Genomic DNA, 13,947 nt, shown 5'->3' with positions numbered 1-13,947 from the left:
TATGAGTAGGCAAGACAGAAGGCTTCCTCGCTGCCTGTGGCACTGAAAAACACTGAGCATGTGTTCTTCATTGGGATAGGCCAATGTATGAGATCCAGTTTTAAAATGAAGGATTCTGGTTTAAAAGGATGCGCGTCACGAATGCAAGTGGGCTTGCTATATATATGTTAACCGGTACAAGGCAACCCTGCTGCAACATGGCCACGCGGAGGGGGGAGTGAGGGATGACTCAGTGCATTATTAGTGAAGATGCCAGCACAGAAGGACTCAGTGTCTGATGGGATTTTCAGCGGAGGATCAATCACTTGGAATAGCCCAACTGGCTGGTTTTGATTAGTCCCCAAAGTAGGAAATTTCAGTAACTAACAAGCATGCAATGGTAAGAATGTGAAGCAGCAGTTAAGAGTCACCAAACCTAAGAATCACGTCCTCTGATTTCTTTACATAGGATGTAATCACACCTTGCAATCCCGTACAAGCCGGAGACAACAATATACTCTGGACTTTATTTGGGTGTAAAAAAGACCGTCTCCAAGTACCTGGAGGGAGTTTGTCGCAGCCAGGAGAACAGGAGCCAAAGATTCCACATTGCCTGGCACACTGCCCTGTAAATACATATGTATAACACGTGTTCACCAGAATCCATCTATGCTGGATATGTGTAACTATACATGGAACATGATGCCTTCCAGCAGTGATTGCCTGCACATGGTGGGAGAGGAGTGGGACAAGGTTCAGCCAATCACAGATCCCAAGTGGTTCTGGGCCCTAGCTGAAGAAGCTGTGTGTCTAAGGAGTCTGAAGAGTTGTGCATGAGGGGCAACCCACACCTCATATAGCGGTAGTCTAAATATCTTTATGTCCAGTGATGCATCCTTAACAGGGAGACGTGTGGCACTGAGGGACAAAACAGAAAATTACATCATCTAGAACGTACACACAATCCTTTCCTAATATATGTGGTTTCCTCTCTGTGCTTAGTATTGCTGACTTGTCTTTGAAATGATTATACGTGTAACAGTTATACCCAGAACTGTGTGGTAAAGAAATCAGGACACCCTCGCTCTGTGAAGAGGAGACTGGAACAAAAAACCTTCAGCAGTGTCAGTGTGGGTCAGTGGGGTAAACAACAGAGACCAAAGTCCCTGATTAGGCTATTTTCTTGCAAGATTCCCCAGTACCCGTCTATTATTAAATCCATTTGGTCAATGTTTTCATACAAGCTAATAATTATGGACCAAATTCATAAACTACAAGAAGCTACAGAAATTAAATGTGCAAAACACTGATCTTCTGGTAGGAATTTTAGATCTGATTCACACAATAAGGCTCAGTGGACATTTTCTCCTGAGCAGAGTGCTGAAAAAAAGACATTCAAATATGGACAATTTGCCATTATGGCAATGTATCTGCAGCCATTTTGTTTTTCTAAATGCGGGATACTTAGAATTATTCATGCAAAATGTGACCAATATCCATGAACTCCTAGGTCTGTTGTAATTTACAAACACATTGCAAGCTCTTTTTCAACCTGAAAATATATTCCGGTAAAAAGATGGATTAAGTGCCTATTTTAGCATTGGAAAGAAGTAGGTACACCCCAAAGTCCGCGGTGGTGTTCCAAAATAGCTTTGTCCCCTGCATTTTCATCGCATGTAGATACATTTAAAAAGAAAAAAATGCCTATTACATATTTCCTCCAGGTATACCACCAGCATTTTAAGATTAGACTTGTATCTCTTTTGGGCTTCCCATGGTTACGCTTCTTGACCCAACACCAAAAACCATTAAGTAAATCTGTTGGGGTCAGCCTAGGCAAAGTGTACTAAAGGAAAGTGTTTACCACACCTCACATGGGCATTTTCTGTCAGTACTTTGTGTAGGTTACGCTGTATATACCCTTCTTCATGGCTGAGGTTTGCTTACCTGGTCTTGAACATCGTCATCGCAGAGCTCCAGCTGCATGATACGCTCAAAGGGGCGGAACAGCGCCTCGTTGAAGTGAAAATGAGCTGGCTCATTCCAGTCCAACAGGATTTCCGTCACAATATCGTGGATTACAGAGACGGCCTTTTGGGAAACATACCGCTCTTTGTGGCAGGCAGCCTTTGGATAGAGAAAGGAGGAAACAATGGAAGATAGGTCTTTTGAATGGTACAGAATTACATTTCACAAGATTTCCCACCATCAGTTGCCTTGATTTACATACCAACCGAAGTTAAAACAGTATCTAACTGTGGGAGAGTAAGGATACAAAGGTAAAACAGTATCTAACTGTGGGAGAGTAAGGATACAAAGTTAAAACCGTATCTAACTGTGGGAGAGTAAGGATACAAAGGTAAAACAGTATCTAACTGTGGGAGAGTAAGGCTGCAAAGGTAAAACGGTATCTAACTTTGGGACAGTAAGGCTGCAAAGGTAAACCAGTATCTAACTTTGGGAGAGTAAGGCTGCAAAGGTAAAACAGTATCTAACTGTGGGAGAGTAAGGCTGCAAAGGTAAAACAGTATCTAACTTTGGGAGAGTAAGGCTGCAAAGGTAAACCAGTATCTAACTGTGGGAGAGTAAGGATGCAAAGGTAAAACAGTATCTAACTGTGGGAGAGTAAGGATGCATAGGTAAAACAGTATCTAACTGTGGGAGAGTAGGATGCAAAGGTAAAACAGTATCTGACTGAGGGAGAGTAAGGCTGCAAAGGTAAAACAGTATCTAACTGTGGGAGAGTAAGGATGCAAAGGTAAAACAGTATCTAACTGTGGGAGAGTAAGGCTGCAAAGGTAAAACAGTATCTAACTGTGGGAGAGTAAGGCTGCAAAGGTAAAACAGTATCTAACTGTGGGAGAGTAAGGCTGCAAAGGTAAAACAGTATCTAACTGTGGGAGAGTAAGGATACAAAGGTAAAACAGTATCTAACTGTGGGAGAGTAAGGATGCAAAGGTAAAACAGTATCTAACTGTGGGAGAGTAAGGATGCGAGGCAGAACTCCAATTACTGTTTTCAGAAAGTACTGGCAAGCACAGGTCAGAGTTCAAATGACTCTAGAACCCAAACAGTCACCATGTGTCCATTTTGAAAACAAATTGGGTTCTGGACACTAGCTGTCAACAACCGTGATCATGAATAGGCTCCCAAATGGACCATATTAGCTAAATACAGCTTCTCTGCCCTAACATAAACAACCTTTCTATTCAGTTTTACAGTATCGGGACAACTGAGTGAGTATATGAGGCCTCAGTGCATGTGATGTATAATTCAAAGCCTACATAATCAAAAGCATTCGGGACCCCCTGGTATTACCACCCAGGCCCGGATTGTCCTAGCAACTGTCTTGCAGCTGAGATCACACCATGGACATCTCATGTATGTAATGAGGAATTTGACTCTTTATCTCCCCAGTATACGCCTTAGTTTATCATCATTCGGAATATAAAATCCCAAATTCGAACTGGGCACCCCAAAATTTGAACTTGCCCCCCCACCACGCCCAAAGCCAAAGGGTCATCGTCATGCCCTACTGCCCTGCTCCTTAGTGCAAGGACTGGCACCAACCTTCGAGAAACATCACCCCCCTCCCAACTCCAACGCGAAGCTTAGGATATTGCAATAAGTTTACTGTAACAAAATAAGTTTTAGCAAAGTCAGCAGGTCTATTAGCCAATGCAGACACAGTGACTTTGCTAATGCTTTCTTTGCCTATGATATTCAGCATCAGCAAAAAATCAAAATAATAAAATGAATGCTGTCCGGCAACAGCAAAAATTATTTTTTTTAATCACAGATGTTGAACAGCACTGGAAAAAAAAGAGCAAGGTACTTACCTTACGTAATTCTCTTTCAAGTGGATAATCTATCTCAATTCAGACACCTCACCTTTAGACTACTTCCAGGAACACGACTGGATATGGAGACATTTTCCAGCAATGCTCCTGTGCACCAGTAGGTGGCACTATATGGCTTGACAGTGACTGTACTGCCCTAGCTGCAACAAAGAGGTGCTGCATATAAGCCCCAACCCTTAATATTTCTTACTCTGCGCAGTTGGAGCCAGAGCACTTTAAACAAATTGTTCATTGAAATGTGGTGAACTCCCACTTGGCACCCTATTAAGATATTAAGGAGTCCACTCCACAGAACAGGGAGGTAGGAGGGCAGTGAGGATTCTGCAGCTGGATAGAGGAACCACCAGAAAGGTCATTACCGAAGGTAAGCAACTTGTTCTTCTGTTGGATACTTCTAACTGCAGATTCCTCATCTTTAAAATAGATACGATAGATTTAACTCCCATCTGTGGAGGGTCTGTGGAGTGGACTTAAAACAAAAAGTTCTGCAGAACTGAAAGGGAAAAGTAGCATTCTTGATTGGGACCAAATGTCAAGGCAGCAGTGCTGCATGAACGTGTGCCCTGATGCTCACGGTGGAGCTTGGCAGATGACTAAAACCACGGGAGCGGGAGCCTCCAAGCTCCAGGGGGCCCCCTCAGGACAGCAATGCAGCCGGAGAGCTCCTGATAGAGTCCGGAGGGGGCCCCTCCACGTACCTTGCAGTAGGGCCCCCTCATTTATCGTTACGCCACTGCAGCACCCCTTGCGCCAGTGCTGTCACGACTGCCTTGGCTCTGGTGCAATGATCCTGCATGGAATCATGGGGTCGCTCTTAGCTAGGGCATAGCATATACACTACAAAGATCTGGTGGTCAACACAATTGTCTTTGGCAGTGACTATAGAAGCTCACCACCCTTTTAGGTAGGGGCCAATGGATCCTCTTCTCCTCTTTCGAGGGGAAGTGGAGTAAAAAAGATTGGCTGAGGATTGGCAATTGTGAGAAGGGGTCACAATTTTTGGGGAAAAAAACTGCCTTGGTCCTCAGCACTAATAAGTCTGGGAAAATGGTGCTGTTGCACCGAAAACGCCTGCAGTCACTCACGAGTAGTGTTAGCAATGAAAAAGGTGGTTATGGGCGTCAAAATTCACAATTAGCAGCTGTGCATTGACTCAAAGAGCATGTCCTTGAGAAATGTTACGGCCAGATTTAAATCCCACTGCGGCATAATGAATACCTGTGGGGAAACGTGAGTCACACCTTTCACAAAACATATCACGATAGGCAATTTGAACACATAAGGAGTACTGAAAGGGCAGATAAATAACCTTTTACTGTACCCACCACAGGCATTGTTGGGCTAACTAAAGTATGAACATTAACATATCAAAAGGTTTGGCGCGCAGAGTGTCTGTATGTCTAGCATCATATCAGCAACACATTTCTTGCAGGTTAGATGTACCTTGTGGAAGCCCCTTTGGCCAAATGGATAACATCCACTACCTCTGTCAGCAAGTTCGATGCATTTAACTGGGGGCTAAGGAGCGTGACCCTTCCCTGTTGCTACGGAAGCAGGTACTCCTGAATAGGTGGCCGGAATAAATGATCAAGCTGAGGGGATACATGATCAAGCTGATTTTACTCAGAAAGCGAAGCAGGAGAGGTAGTGGTGGAAACAAGTACAGGAGACATGTGTTTCATCTCCTAATGAGTGCCCAGTAGGAAACTCCAATTTACAAAAGTTTAGACAATGTGTTTGATGGTGGAAAATAAATCTAACCAGGCTGCACCCCATTAGTCAAAGACATCCTGAATAACCTCAATAAGGAGACACCACTAGTGGTTCAGCAGTCGACACCTGCTCAACTCACCTACCCTGGCATTCCAGGATCCTGCAAGATGGTTGCTTATCAAAAACATGTTCTGCTGCTCTAGCCACCTTCAGAGATAAAGAGCCAGCTGACACAGATTCCAAGACCCCTCTCAGTCCTCCTCATTGAAGTTCCACATGGCGATTGTGTTGTCCATGAGGAACCGCACCAGCCTCCTCTTGATGGATGAGAGAAGGCTTTCAGAACCAGATGGATCGCCTAGAGCACCAAGAGATTTATGTGGAGCTGGCTCTCCAGTGGACACTTGAGGCCTCTGATCTCCACCACTGCCAGGAGACCCCTTCTTCCACCACCGAGCCGTGATACATCTGTCACACCTGTGAGATATGGGTGAGGAAGGGACAGCGGCCTCCCACAAGTCCTTTTGGTGCCATCACCACCTCAGCAGATCCTGAGCCATCACTGGTGAGATCTGAATGGAGTCAGAGAGGCAGCCTTGATGTGGAGTCCACTAGAATCTGAGAATCAAATGCATGGCCCACATATACCATCTGACATTCAGGATGAGGAGGATGCATCAGGCCAGAAGGCCAAGAAGCCTCAGAGCCATCCTCACTGTATTGGGTTCAAAACATTGGGATCATATCCTGAATCTCCGAGACTTGCAACAGCAGCAGAAAGACCTTGAATCCCACCATGTCCGGAATCGCCCCAGTAAAGGGAACCCTCTGCATTGGACTCTGGTGGGACTTTGACTTGTTAAAACCCAAATAAGTCAAGAGTTTGGCTATTGTACAGAAGTGGTCTATGACTGGTCTGCGATGAGTCCAACTTGAGTTTCGGAGGTACATATATAACCTCAACCTCCGAAGGTGGGGAGCACCTACCACTATCCCCTTCATGAGGACCTGAGGAGCCAAAGTAAGGCTGAAGGTGAGCATGGTGAATTGAAAATATTTCAGCCTCATTGTAAACCACAGAAACCACCTGTAGGGTTGGAGGATGGGTATATAAAAATATGTCCTGAAAGATGAAAGACACTATCCATTCTATTGGGTTGAGAGCAAAAAGAATCTTAGACAGAATAAGCATTTTAATGTTATCTTGCCTCAGAAAGGCATTCAGTGACTATCAGTCCTGTGTAGATCACTGTCATTTTTCGGTATAAGGAAGTAGCAAGGGTAGCACCCATCTAGTCTCTAAGTACGCCACCTGCTTGCTGGCCCCTTTGGTCAGGACAAGGTTGAATTTTCGAATTTAGATTGTGGAGTGGTCCTACGAAAGTTGCTCGGTGTAGAAGAAAGATGGGGTGGGGAGAAAAAAAAAACACGGCATAGGCCGGTTGAATCATGTGCAAGACTCATCTGTCTGATGTGATAGGCCTCCAGCAGAGGAGGAGATGGCGTATCCTGCCTTCGACCGGAAAGGCGTGTGCCTCTGAAAGCAAACTAAAGCTTCTTGGAAGACTCTGTAGTACAAGGGGAAAGGATCAGGAGTATGGCTGCCCCTGCTGGTGCGAACTGTCTTAAAAGCCGCCACATCTTCTATCACAAAAGGTTTGTATCTCCTGTTGTAGCAAAGGTTAGGAGGGCTAGAGCGGTCTATAAGCCGGCTGTCCGGAATGGCCCATGAACGTTTCATACTGCTAGTGAAATTGCTTAGCTGGAGACAGTGGTCCCAAAGATAATCATGTGGCATCCCTTTCCTTAGACCAGTGTAGTGCCAAACAAGCTTTCTCTACAAACAACCTGGACCCATCCAAGGGCATATCCTTTAGGGACAACTGCATGCTTCCTGAAAACCTGTTTGATTTCATTCAGGTGTGCCTTATAAGCATGACATTGGCATACAAATAGCTCTATCTATGGAGCCTATACCATCTAAAGCAGAAGTTAGTACATACTAGGCCGTGGCTTGATCATCTTGATTTTTTTTAACCAATGAGATCCTGATGTATTCCGGGTCGGCCGGCTAGATCTCCCTGGCCATGTCACACAATGCATGGGTGTACCTGTCCGTACTGCATTTTGAAATGAAAGATCAGAGGGCTACGCCGGCAGAGGAGGAGATTTTCTTCCTGAAATAATTGATTAGTTTTGACTCCATATACAGGATTGGTTGGAAAAGAACTCAAGTTCACATTAATTGCAGAAGCCTAAACAACCGGAAAAAAGAAATCAGGTCACCAGGCACCATTCTATGTCTCCTGGCCACCATAGACTAACCGGAGGGCCACAACATGGCTTAGCCCACGTAGTAATCAGGGTGTCAGCAAGGGCTTCACTGAATGCATGAGTGATTCAAATGAAGCTGTTCCTGCTTGGAAATTTTCAATTAGAAAATACATCTTTGGTTCAATGGCGGGCAAATATAAGTCCAAATCTTCAGCTGCGCTTTGCACCTCTACTGCAGAAGAGGTACTTTATTCTATTGGCGGCTGAGGTGGCGAGTCAAGATTTATCTCAGGGGGCTTGTCTAGCTCACTGAAACGTTTTAATTAAAAGTATAAGTCATCATCGGTGTAATGAGAAGGGAATACATTATCCACCTCCTCATTATCATCAGCATTTTGAGGAACATTAGGTACATTTTGATCCACTTCAAAACCAGATCCGAAGAGAGCCTCTAGCCTCTTGTAGTACTGGTATAGTGGAAAAAGCCTTGGATTGCAGTCTGATTGTATAACAACTGGCTTAAGCTCAGTTAGGGGTTCAGACCAGCGTCCAAATGTAATCTAGGGCCACCCCAATCAACGATTCTGCTGTCTTAGTGCCATGTGATCAGAGCACTGGAACCACAGTTAATGTTAATGTTATGTTAATGTTATTGATATTTCTAAAGTGCGAACTGTTACCCGGAGGTGTCCGGGCGCTGCATGAAGTCCTGTCTGAGTCAGAAAGGCGAGAAAGGGGAGATACATCAGAAATTGAGCCTAGCCAGCGAAGATCCAAGTTTTCAGAGCCTTTCTAAATGCCAGTAGGCTAGGCAAGGTTCTAAGATGCATTGGGAGGGCATTCCATGCCTTGGCAGCCCCTACTTTTTTTTTTTTTATGTTCTTATATAGCGCTCAAATCACCGGGGGGCATCTCGGCGCTTGCCTTGGGAACCCGTCCTGGCTTTTCCCTGTGAGATAGCCCCTACAGGGCATCCCCAAGGTGAAAGCCAGGCATCCCGCCGCGGGGGGGCCGTTGTGGAGACTAAGCAAGCTTAATGCCCAGAGTTGCAGAGTGTGAACCCATGATTAGGTCAGGCACCGAAGCGAGAATTATCGAGTCCGTGGACATTTGAGCTCAAGACCCTGCCGCGTCGGGAATTGAACCCTGGTCCCGGGTCTGACCTCTGCTTCTGGGTCTGCCAGCTCTAACCAGTGAGCCACACTTCTCCACAAAGCTTCCCCTCCCCCAGTTTGCTTTTTCTGCAAATGGTCCTGCCATCAATTTAGCATCTGAAGAGCACAAGCATCTAGTTGGTTTGTACCATTGGAATTGCCTTTTGTGATGAAGGGGCCCAGTTCTGTGAAGTGATTTGTGTACTATACACAGGGCCTTGAATGGTAGCCGTTTTCGCACTGGCAGCCAGTGGAGCTTCCGAATTTATGCTGAAATTGAGGCATGTTTGGGAGTGCCCGTCAGCAGTCTGGCTGCTGCGTTCTGCAGGAGTTGTAATTTGTTCATTAGTCCTTCCTGGATATTGACGTATAAGCTGTTGCAATAATCCAGTCTGGACATTACTAGAGCTGTGATGATTAGCAGATGATTCTCTTTGGGCAGGATTGGAAGGATTTTCTTACATGCTCTTAGGATGTAAGTGGTGGAAGAGACCACTGCATTCACCTGAACCTTGAGGCTAAGTTTGTTGTCTATCCAGACTGCCAGGTTTTTAGCTTTTTTGACAGGAGTGGGAAGGAGACCTAGTGTGTCTTGCCACCATTCCGGGGTCCAGACATTGACATCATTACTAAATAAAACCACCTCCGTTTTACTAGAGTTCAATTTAAGGCAGTTTTGGGCCATCCAGTTACCCACTGCCAGCATGCAATCATGAAATCTGGATGCTGTTGCTTGCAGTTCTCCTGGCCTTAGTGACACCACAATTTGGGTGTCATCTGCATATGAGGTCAGATTGAAACCAAATGATTCAATCAAGGGGGCCAGAAGCGACACATATATGTTAAAAAGTGTTGGGCTTAATAATGACCCCTGGGGACCCAACAAGGAAGAGAGTATGGTTTGGAAGGAAAATCGCCTAGGGTGACTGTTTGTCGTCTGTCTGACAGGAATGATTTAAGTAATCTCCACGCCATATCATGTACTCCGATCTCTCACAGCCGGTACATCAGCAAAGCTTGATGGACCGTGTCAAAGGCCGCAGAGAGGTCTAACATGATCATAGCTGCTTTACCTCCCTGATCTACTATGGCCCTGATCTCTTCTGTCACTGCATGCTCTGTGTAAAGTTGAGAGCACAGTGCAGGACAGATGTAATCTGATCTCTTCCTCAATGGCGCACTATGGGTCACGGAGGAGCAGGACAGCATATAGAAGTTACAGAGCTGTGCTCGCAATCGAGAAAATAGCACTGCATATGGCACTGAGAGGTAATAGATAACGGGGCAGCTGGCCCTCACCATTTTCTTTAACTCCTGCTTGCCTTAGGGCAAGACAAGGGAGAATAGGGTCTGTTGCTACCCCTTGCAGTGGGTGAGGAAAGAAGTGCAAAATTCACCCCCTCTCCCCTACAGTTGGACACGGCAGGGATGGGACTGCTGTAGGTTGCCCAGACCTGTATTTTATTTTTTCTTGCCCTTCAGCAAGGATGGTTGGGGCATACATTACCCCCTCTGGCACCTAAGCACGGATGGGGGATGTTACAAATGTAATTCCCACCCTTGGGCAAGGTGGGTGGGTATGTGAGGCCAACTACTCATATCTAAGTAGTCTATTATTTTTTCTTACACAGCAACACACATACATTATATTTAGTCCAGAGGAAGACCCCGAGCAGATGATTTCTCAATCACACTAATCCCCACGGGTCAAAACGTTGACGCATATGTACAAGTGTCATTGATCAACTAGACCAATAGAGAATAAGAGGATTTATTCCTGGTCGTGTTGAATCACACTTTTCATGTGTCTCACGCTGTGTCAAAATGTATATTTTTTTTAATATATGTTTATTGGTTATGCCTAAATTGTGTTGGGATATATATGTAAACACATTTTTTGTTTTCACTTCACATCACTTCACGTCTCTTATTTGCTAATAAGTGTAGTTGCTCACTATATATCTGTGTGTATACAAATGTCTTGTTTCTTTGATTATTTTTTATGATTTTCATAAAAATCCTAAACATATTCAGAATTGTAGGAGTAGTTTCTGGTAGAGTTTCTTTAGTTTAGACTTGCTCCTATGTTTATCATTAAATGAAAATCTCATCTTAATAGAGGGATACTAAAAAAATTAATAAAATGTTTTTCGCTTTCTAAAGCCTTTTTGGTGGCAGATCCACTGTTCACTTAATGAACTACTCCTCCCGGCAACTGGGCAGGCAGTGTTGTGTATGTAGGATCTTATTATAGGCTGCCAGGAGACTATCATAGGACAGACAATAGTCTCCTGGAGAATGTTACCCCAGCTGTGGTCTTCGACGTCATCGAAGTGGAAAGGGCCATTGGAGAAATGTCACAGAATAAGGCCCGGGCCCTGACGGGGTCCCTGCTGATTTATTTAAAGCTGCTCCACATTTTTGGTCCAACATTTTGTGAAATGTGTTTAATTCTCTGGGACCAAATAGTTTGCCAGTCACCTGGGCTACCCCAATTATAATTCCAGTTTTTAAGAAGGGGAACAGACAGGACCCGTCCTGCTACAGGCCGATTTCCCTCATCGATATGTCTGTAAAAATATTGGGCCGTGTGGTCCTACGTAAATTAACAGATTGGTTGTCTGAAAGAGGGGTCCTGTCCAATGCACAATGCAGTTTTAGAGCCAAAAGGAGTACCCTTGACCAATGTCTTAACCTCCAACTTTTAATCAGCAAGTACACTATAGCTAAGGAGGGGTCACTTTATATGGGGTTTATGGACCTTTCCTCAGCATTTGACCTAGTTAATAGGTCAAAGCTGTGGCAGATATTACTAAACATGGGTATCGACCCACCATTAGTGCACTTTCTAGCAGACCTGCACTCTGGTCTTTTAGCTGCAATTAGAGTAAATACTGAGGGGCGATGTACAAGTCATTTTAGGTCAGAGAGGGGGGTCAGACAGGGGTGTATTCTGGCCCCCCTCCTGTTTACACTATACATTAACGCCCTGGAGCCTGCTCTGGAAGACGTGTCACATGATGTACCGCGTATTGGGGAACTGGTTATTCCAGTTCTCCTGTACGCAGATGATGCCGTCCTCCTGGCTCGCACAGGGGTTGGTCTGCAAAAACTGTTAGATGCCTTTGGAAGCTTTATGGAGGAATTAGACTTGAAAATTAACACAAAAAAGTCTCAAGTCATGATTACAGGAAAGGCCCGTAGGGACTCAAAGGTCAAAACCTTCTACTGTTGTGGTGAAGCAGTTCGTAGGGTACCCACATTCCCATACCTGGGAGTTCTTTTTGATGAAGGTGGTAACTGGGGCCCTGAAAAAAACAGTCGTAGTATGGCTTTCGCTAGAACCGCATCTGCACTTATGGGCTTCTCAAAAAAGTTAGGGTCTAGGCCGATAGAAGCCCTTATTAAGGTGTATAAAGCCAAATGCCTAGCGGTAGCCACATATGGTTGTCAGATATGGGGCTACTCGCCCCAAGTTAAAATCCAGATCATTGAGAATAAATTCCTCAGATCAGTTCTGACTGTCCCTCAGTCTTCTCCAACATTCTCTATTCATACTGAGCTGGGGCTTGGATGCGTAACAGACCAAATCAAAATAGCCCCGCTAATATGTTGGTTGAAAACATGGTTGAACCAAGAAATTACTTTGAACCACACCATACTGTTAGACTGTTTGAAGTTGGATAAGTCTAATAAAATTCCTTGGTTGACCTATATAAAATCGGGCTTTCACAAGTTGGGACGTCCTGAACTCTTCATCTCCAGATTCCATAGTGAGGAAAGACATCGGATTGACCAAAAATGCAATGATGAACTTACTCTCTCTGGAGCGGGAGGAAGTAGAGTTGATAAAACCAACCGTCAGAACTAATTATGCCCTAATTAGCTCCCCAGGCCCTGAACCTTACCTCACCATAGTTAATCACCCCTTTCATCGGCACCTTCTAACAAAATTTTGTTTTTATTTGATTCAATTCTCTCTAGGCTGTTTTAAAAATTGGTGCCCCCCAGAGCGGGCAGATCCTTGTCAAAGTGATGATTTCTCGAACCAGGACACCCTACATTTTATTATGTTCTGTGAACATTATCGAGAAATCAGAAATACATTTTTGCTCCCAATTCTGAGGGAGGTGGGTTTTATACAGGTTAGGCCAGCCCTTTTTATTTACAACAATTAAATACCCCACAAATAATATTCCATGTTGAGTGTTTTCTAGTTGCTGCTATTAGGATAAGGAATAAGATTGCCAAGGTCACACCTATCCCTGTCGATATCCTATGAATTAGATTGTCTGTCTTTTTATTTCTTGATTTTAATATTGGACAAAAGTCTCTGTAATTTTTATCATATTTTTAGACCTATTTATATTGTATAATATTTACACTGACATAATGAACTTTTTTGTCTATGATGTTTTTTCTGTGTAATTAATTGTTGTATTGTACTATGTCTTTTTATGATATTAATTTATCGAATAAAGTATTTGACTGACTGTATGTAGGATCGCCTGCTCCTTGCCAGGCCAAGGAAGGTGGGAGTGAAGGCTTTTTTGCCAAAATATCTCCTGGCCTACCAGGCAGACTGGGGAGAGATGCTGGCTGGGCCATGGCCTGACAAACAAATAATGCAACATTGGCTCCCTTGAATTGCTGTTGTTTTTCCTCACAATATTCATGAACACTCCAAAGGAGCAGGCCTTCTGAGTGTCCAGTGCGCGTATGGACTATGGCATTTTCTGTAGTTCATGAACAAAATCATACATTCTTTGATCATGCACATTGCACAGTTACATTTTGACTCATAACTCAAGAACAGCTGATCAAATTTGCACCAAACCAGGAAAAGACACTGAATGACCACAAAGCTGTCAAGCATAAAAATTTGGTGACCATTCATTCAGTGATTTAAGAGTTACAGAAAATCCTGTGTGAAATCTCATTTTGTATGCTTCAAGAAAAATCGTTTG

General features: G+C 44.2%; 1 protein-coding gene across 2 annotated transcripts in view; it reads right to left on the bottom strand.

Moving 5' to 3' along the window:
- ARFGEF3 (ARFGEF family member 3) overlaps positions 1-13,947 on the bottom strand; it is a 475,184-nt gene that overhangs the window by 74,739 nt on the left and 386,498 nt on the right. For both annotated transcript variants that reach the window (XM_086927524.1, XM_086927525.1), the window contains one exon: positions 1,927-2,106. In XM_086927524.1, the coding sequence (XP_086783650.1) occupies positions 1,927-2,106 (180 nt within the window). The remainder of the gene's footprint in view (positions 1-1,926; positions 2,107-13,947) is intronic.

Source organism: Lissotriton vulgaris, chromosome 6 (assembly GCF_964263255.1).
Source record: "Lissotriton vulgaris chromosome 6, aLisVul1.2, whole genome shotgun sequence".
NCBI classification, from domain to species: domain Eukaryota; kingdom Metazoa; phylum Chordata; class Amphibia; order Caudata; family Salamandridae; genus Lissotriton; species Lissotriton vulgaris.
The sequence above is the reverse complement of the archived record's forward strand: the minus strand, read 5'-3'. Positions and strand labels throughout refer to the sequence as shown.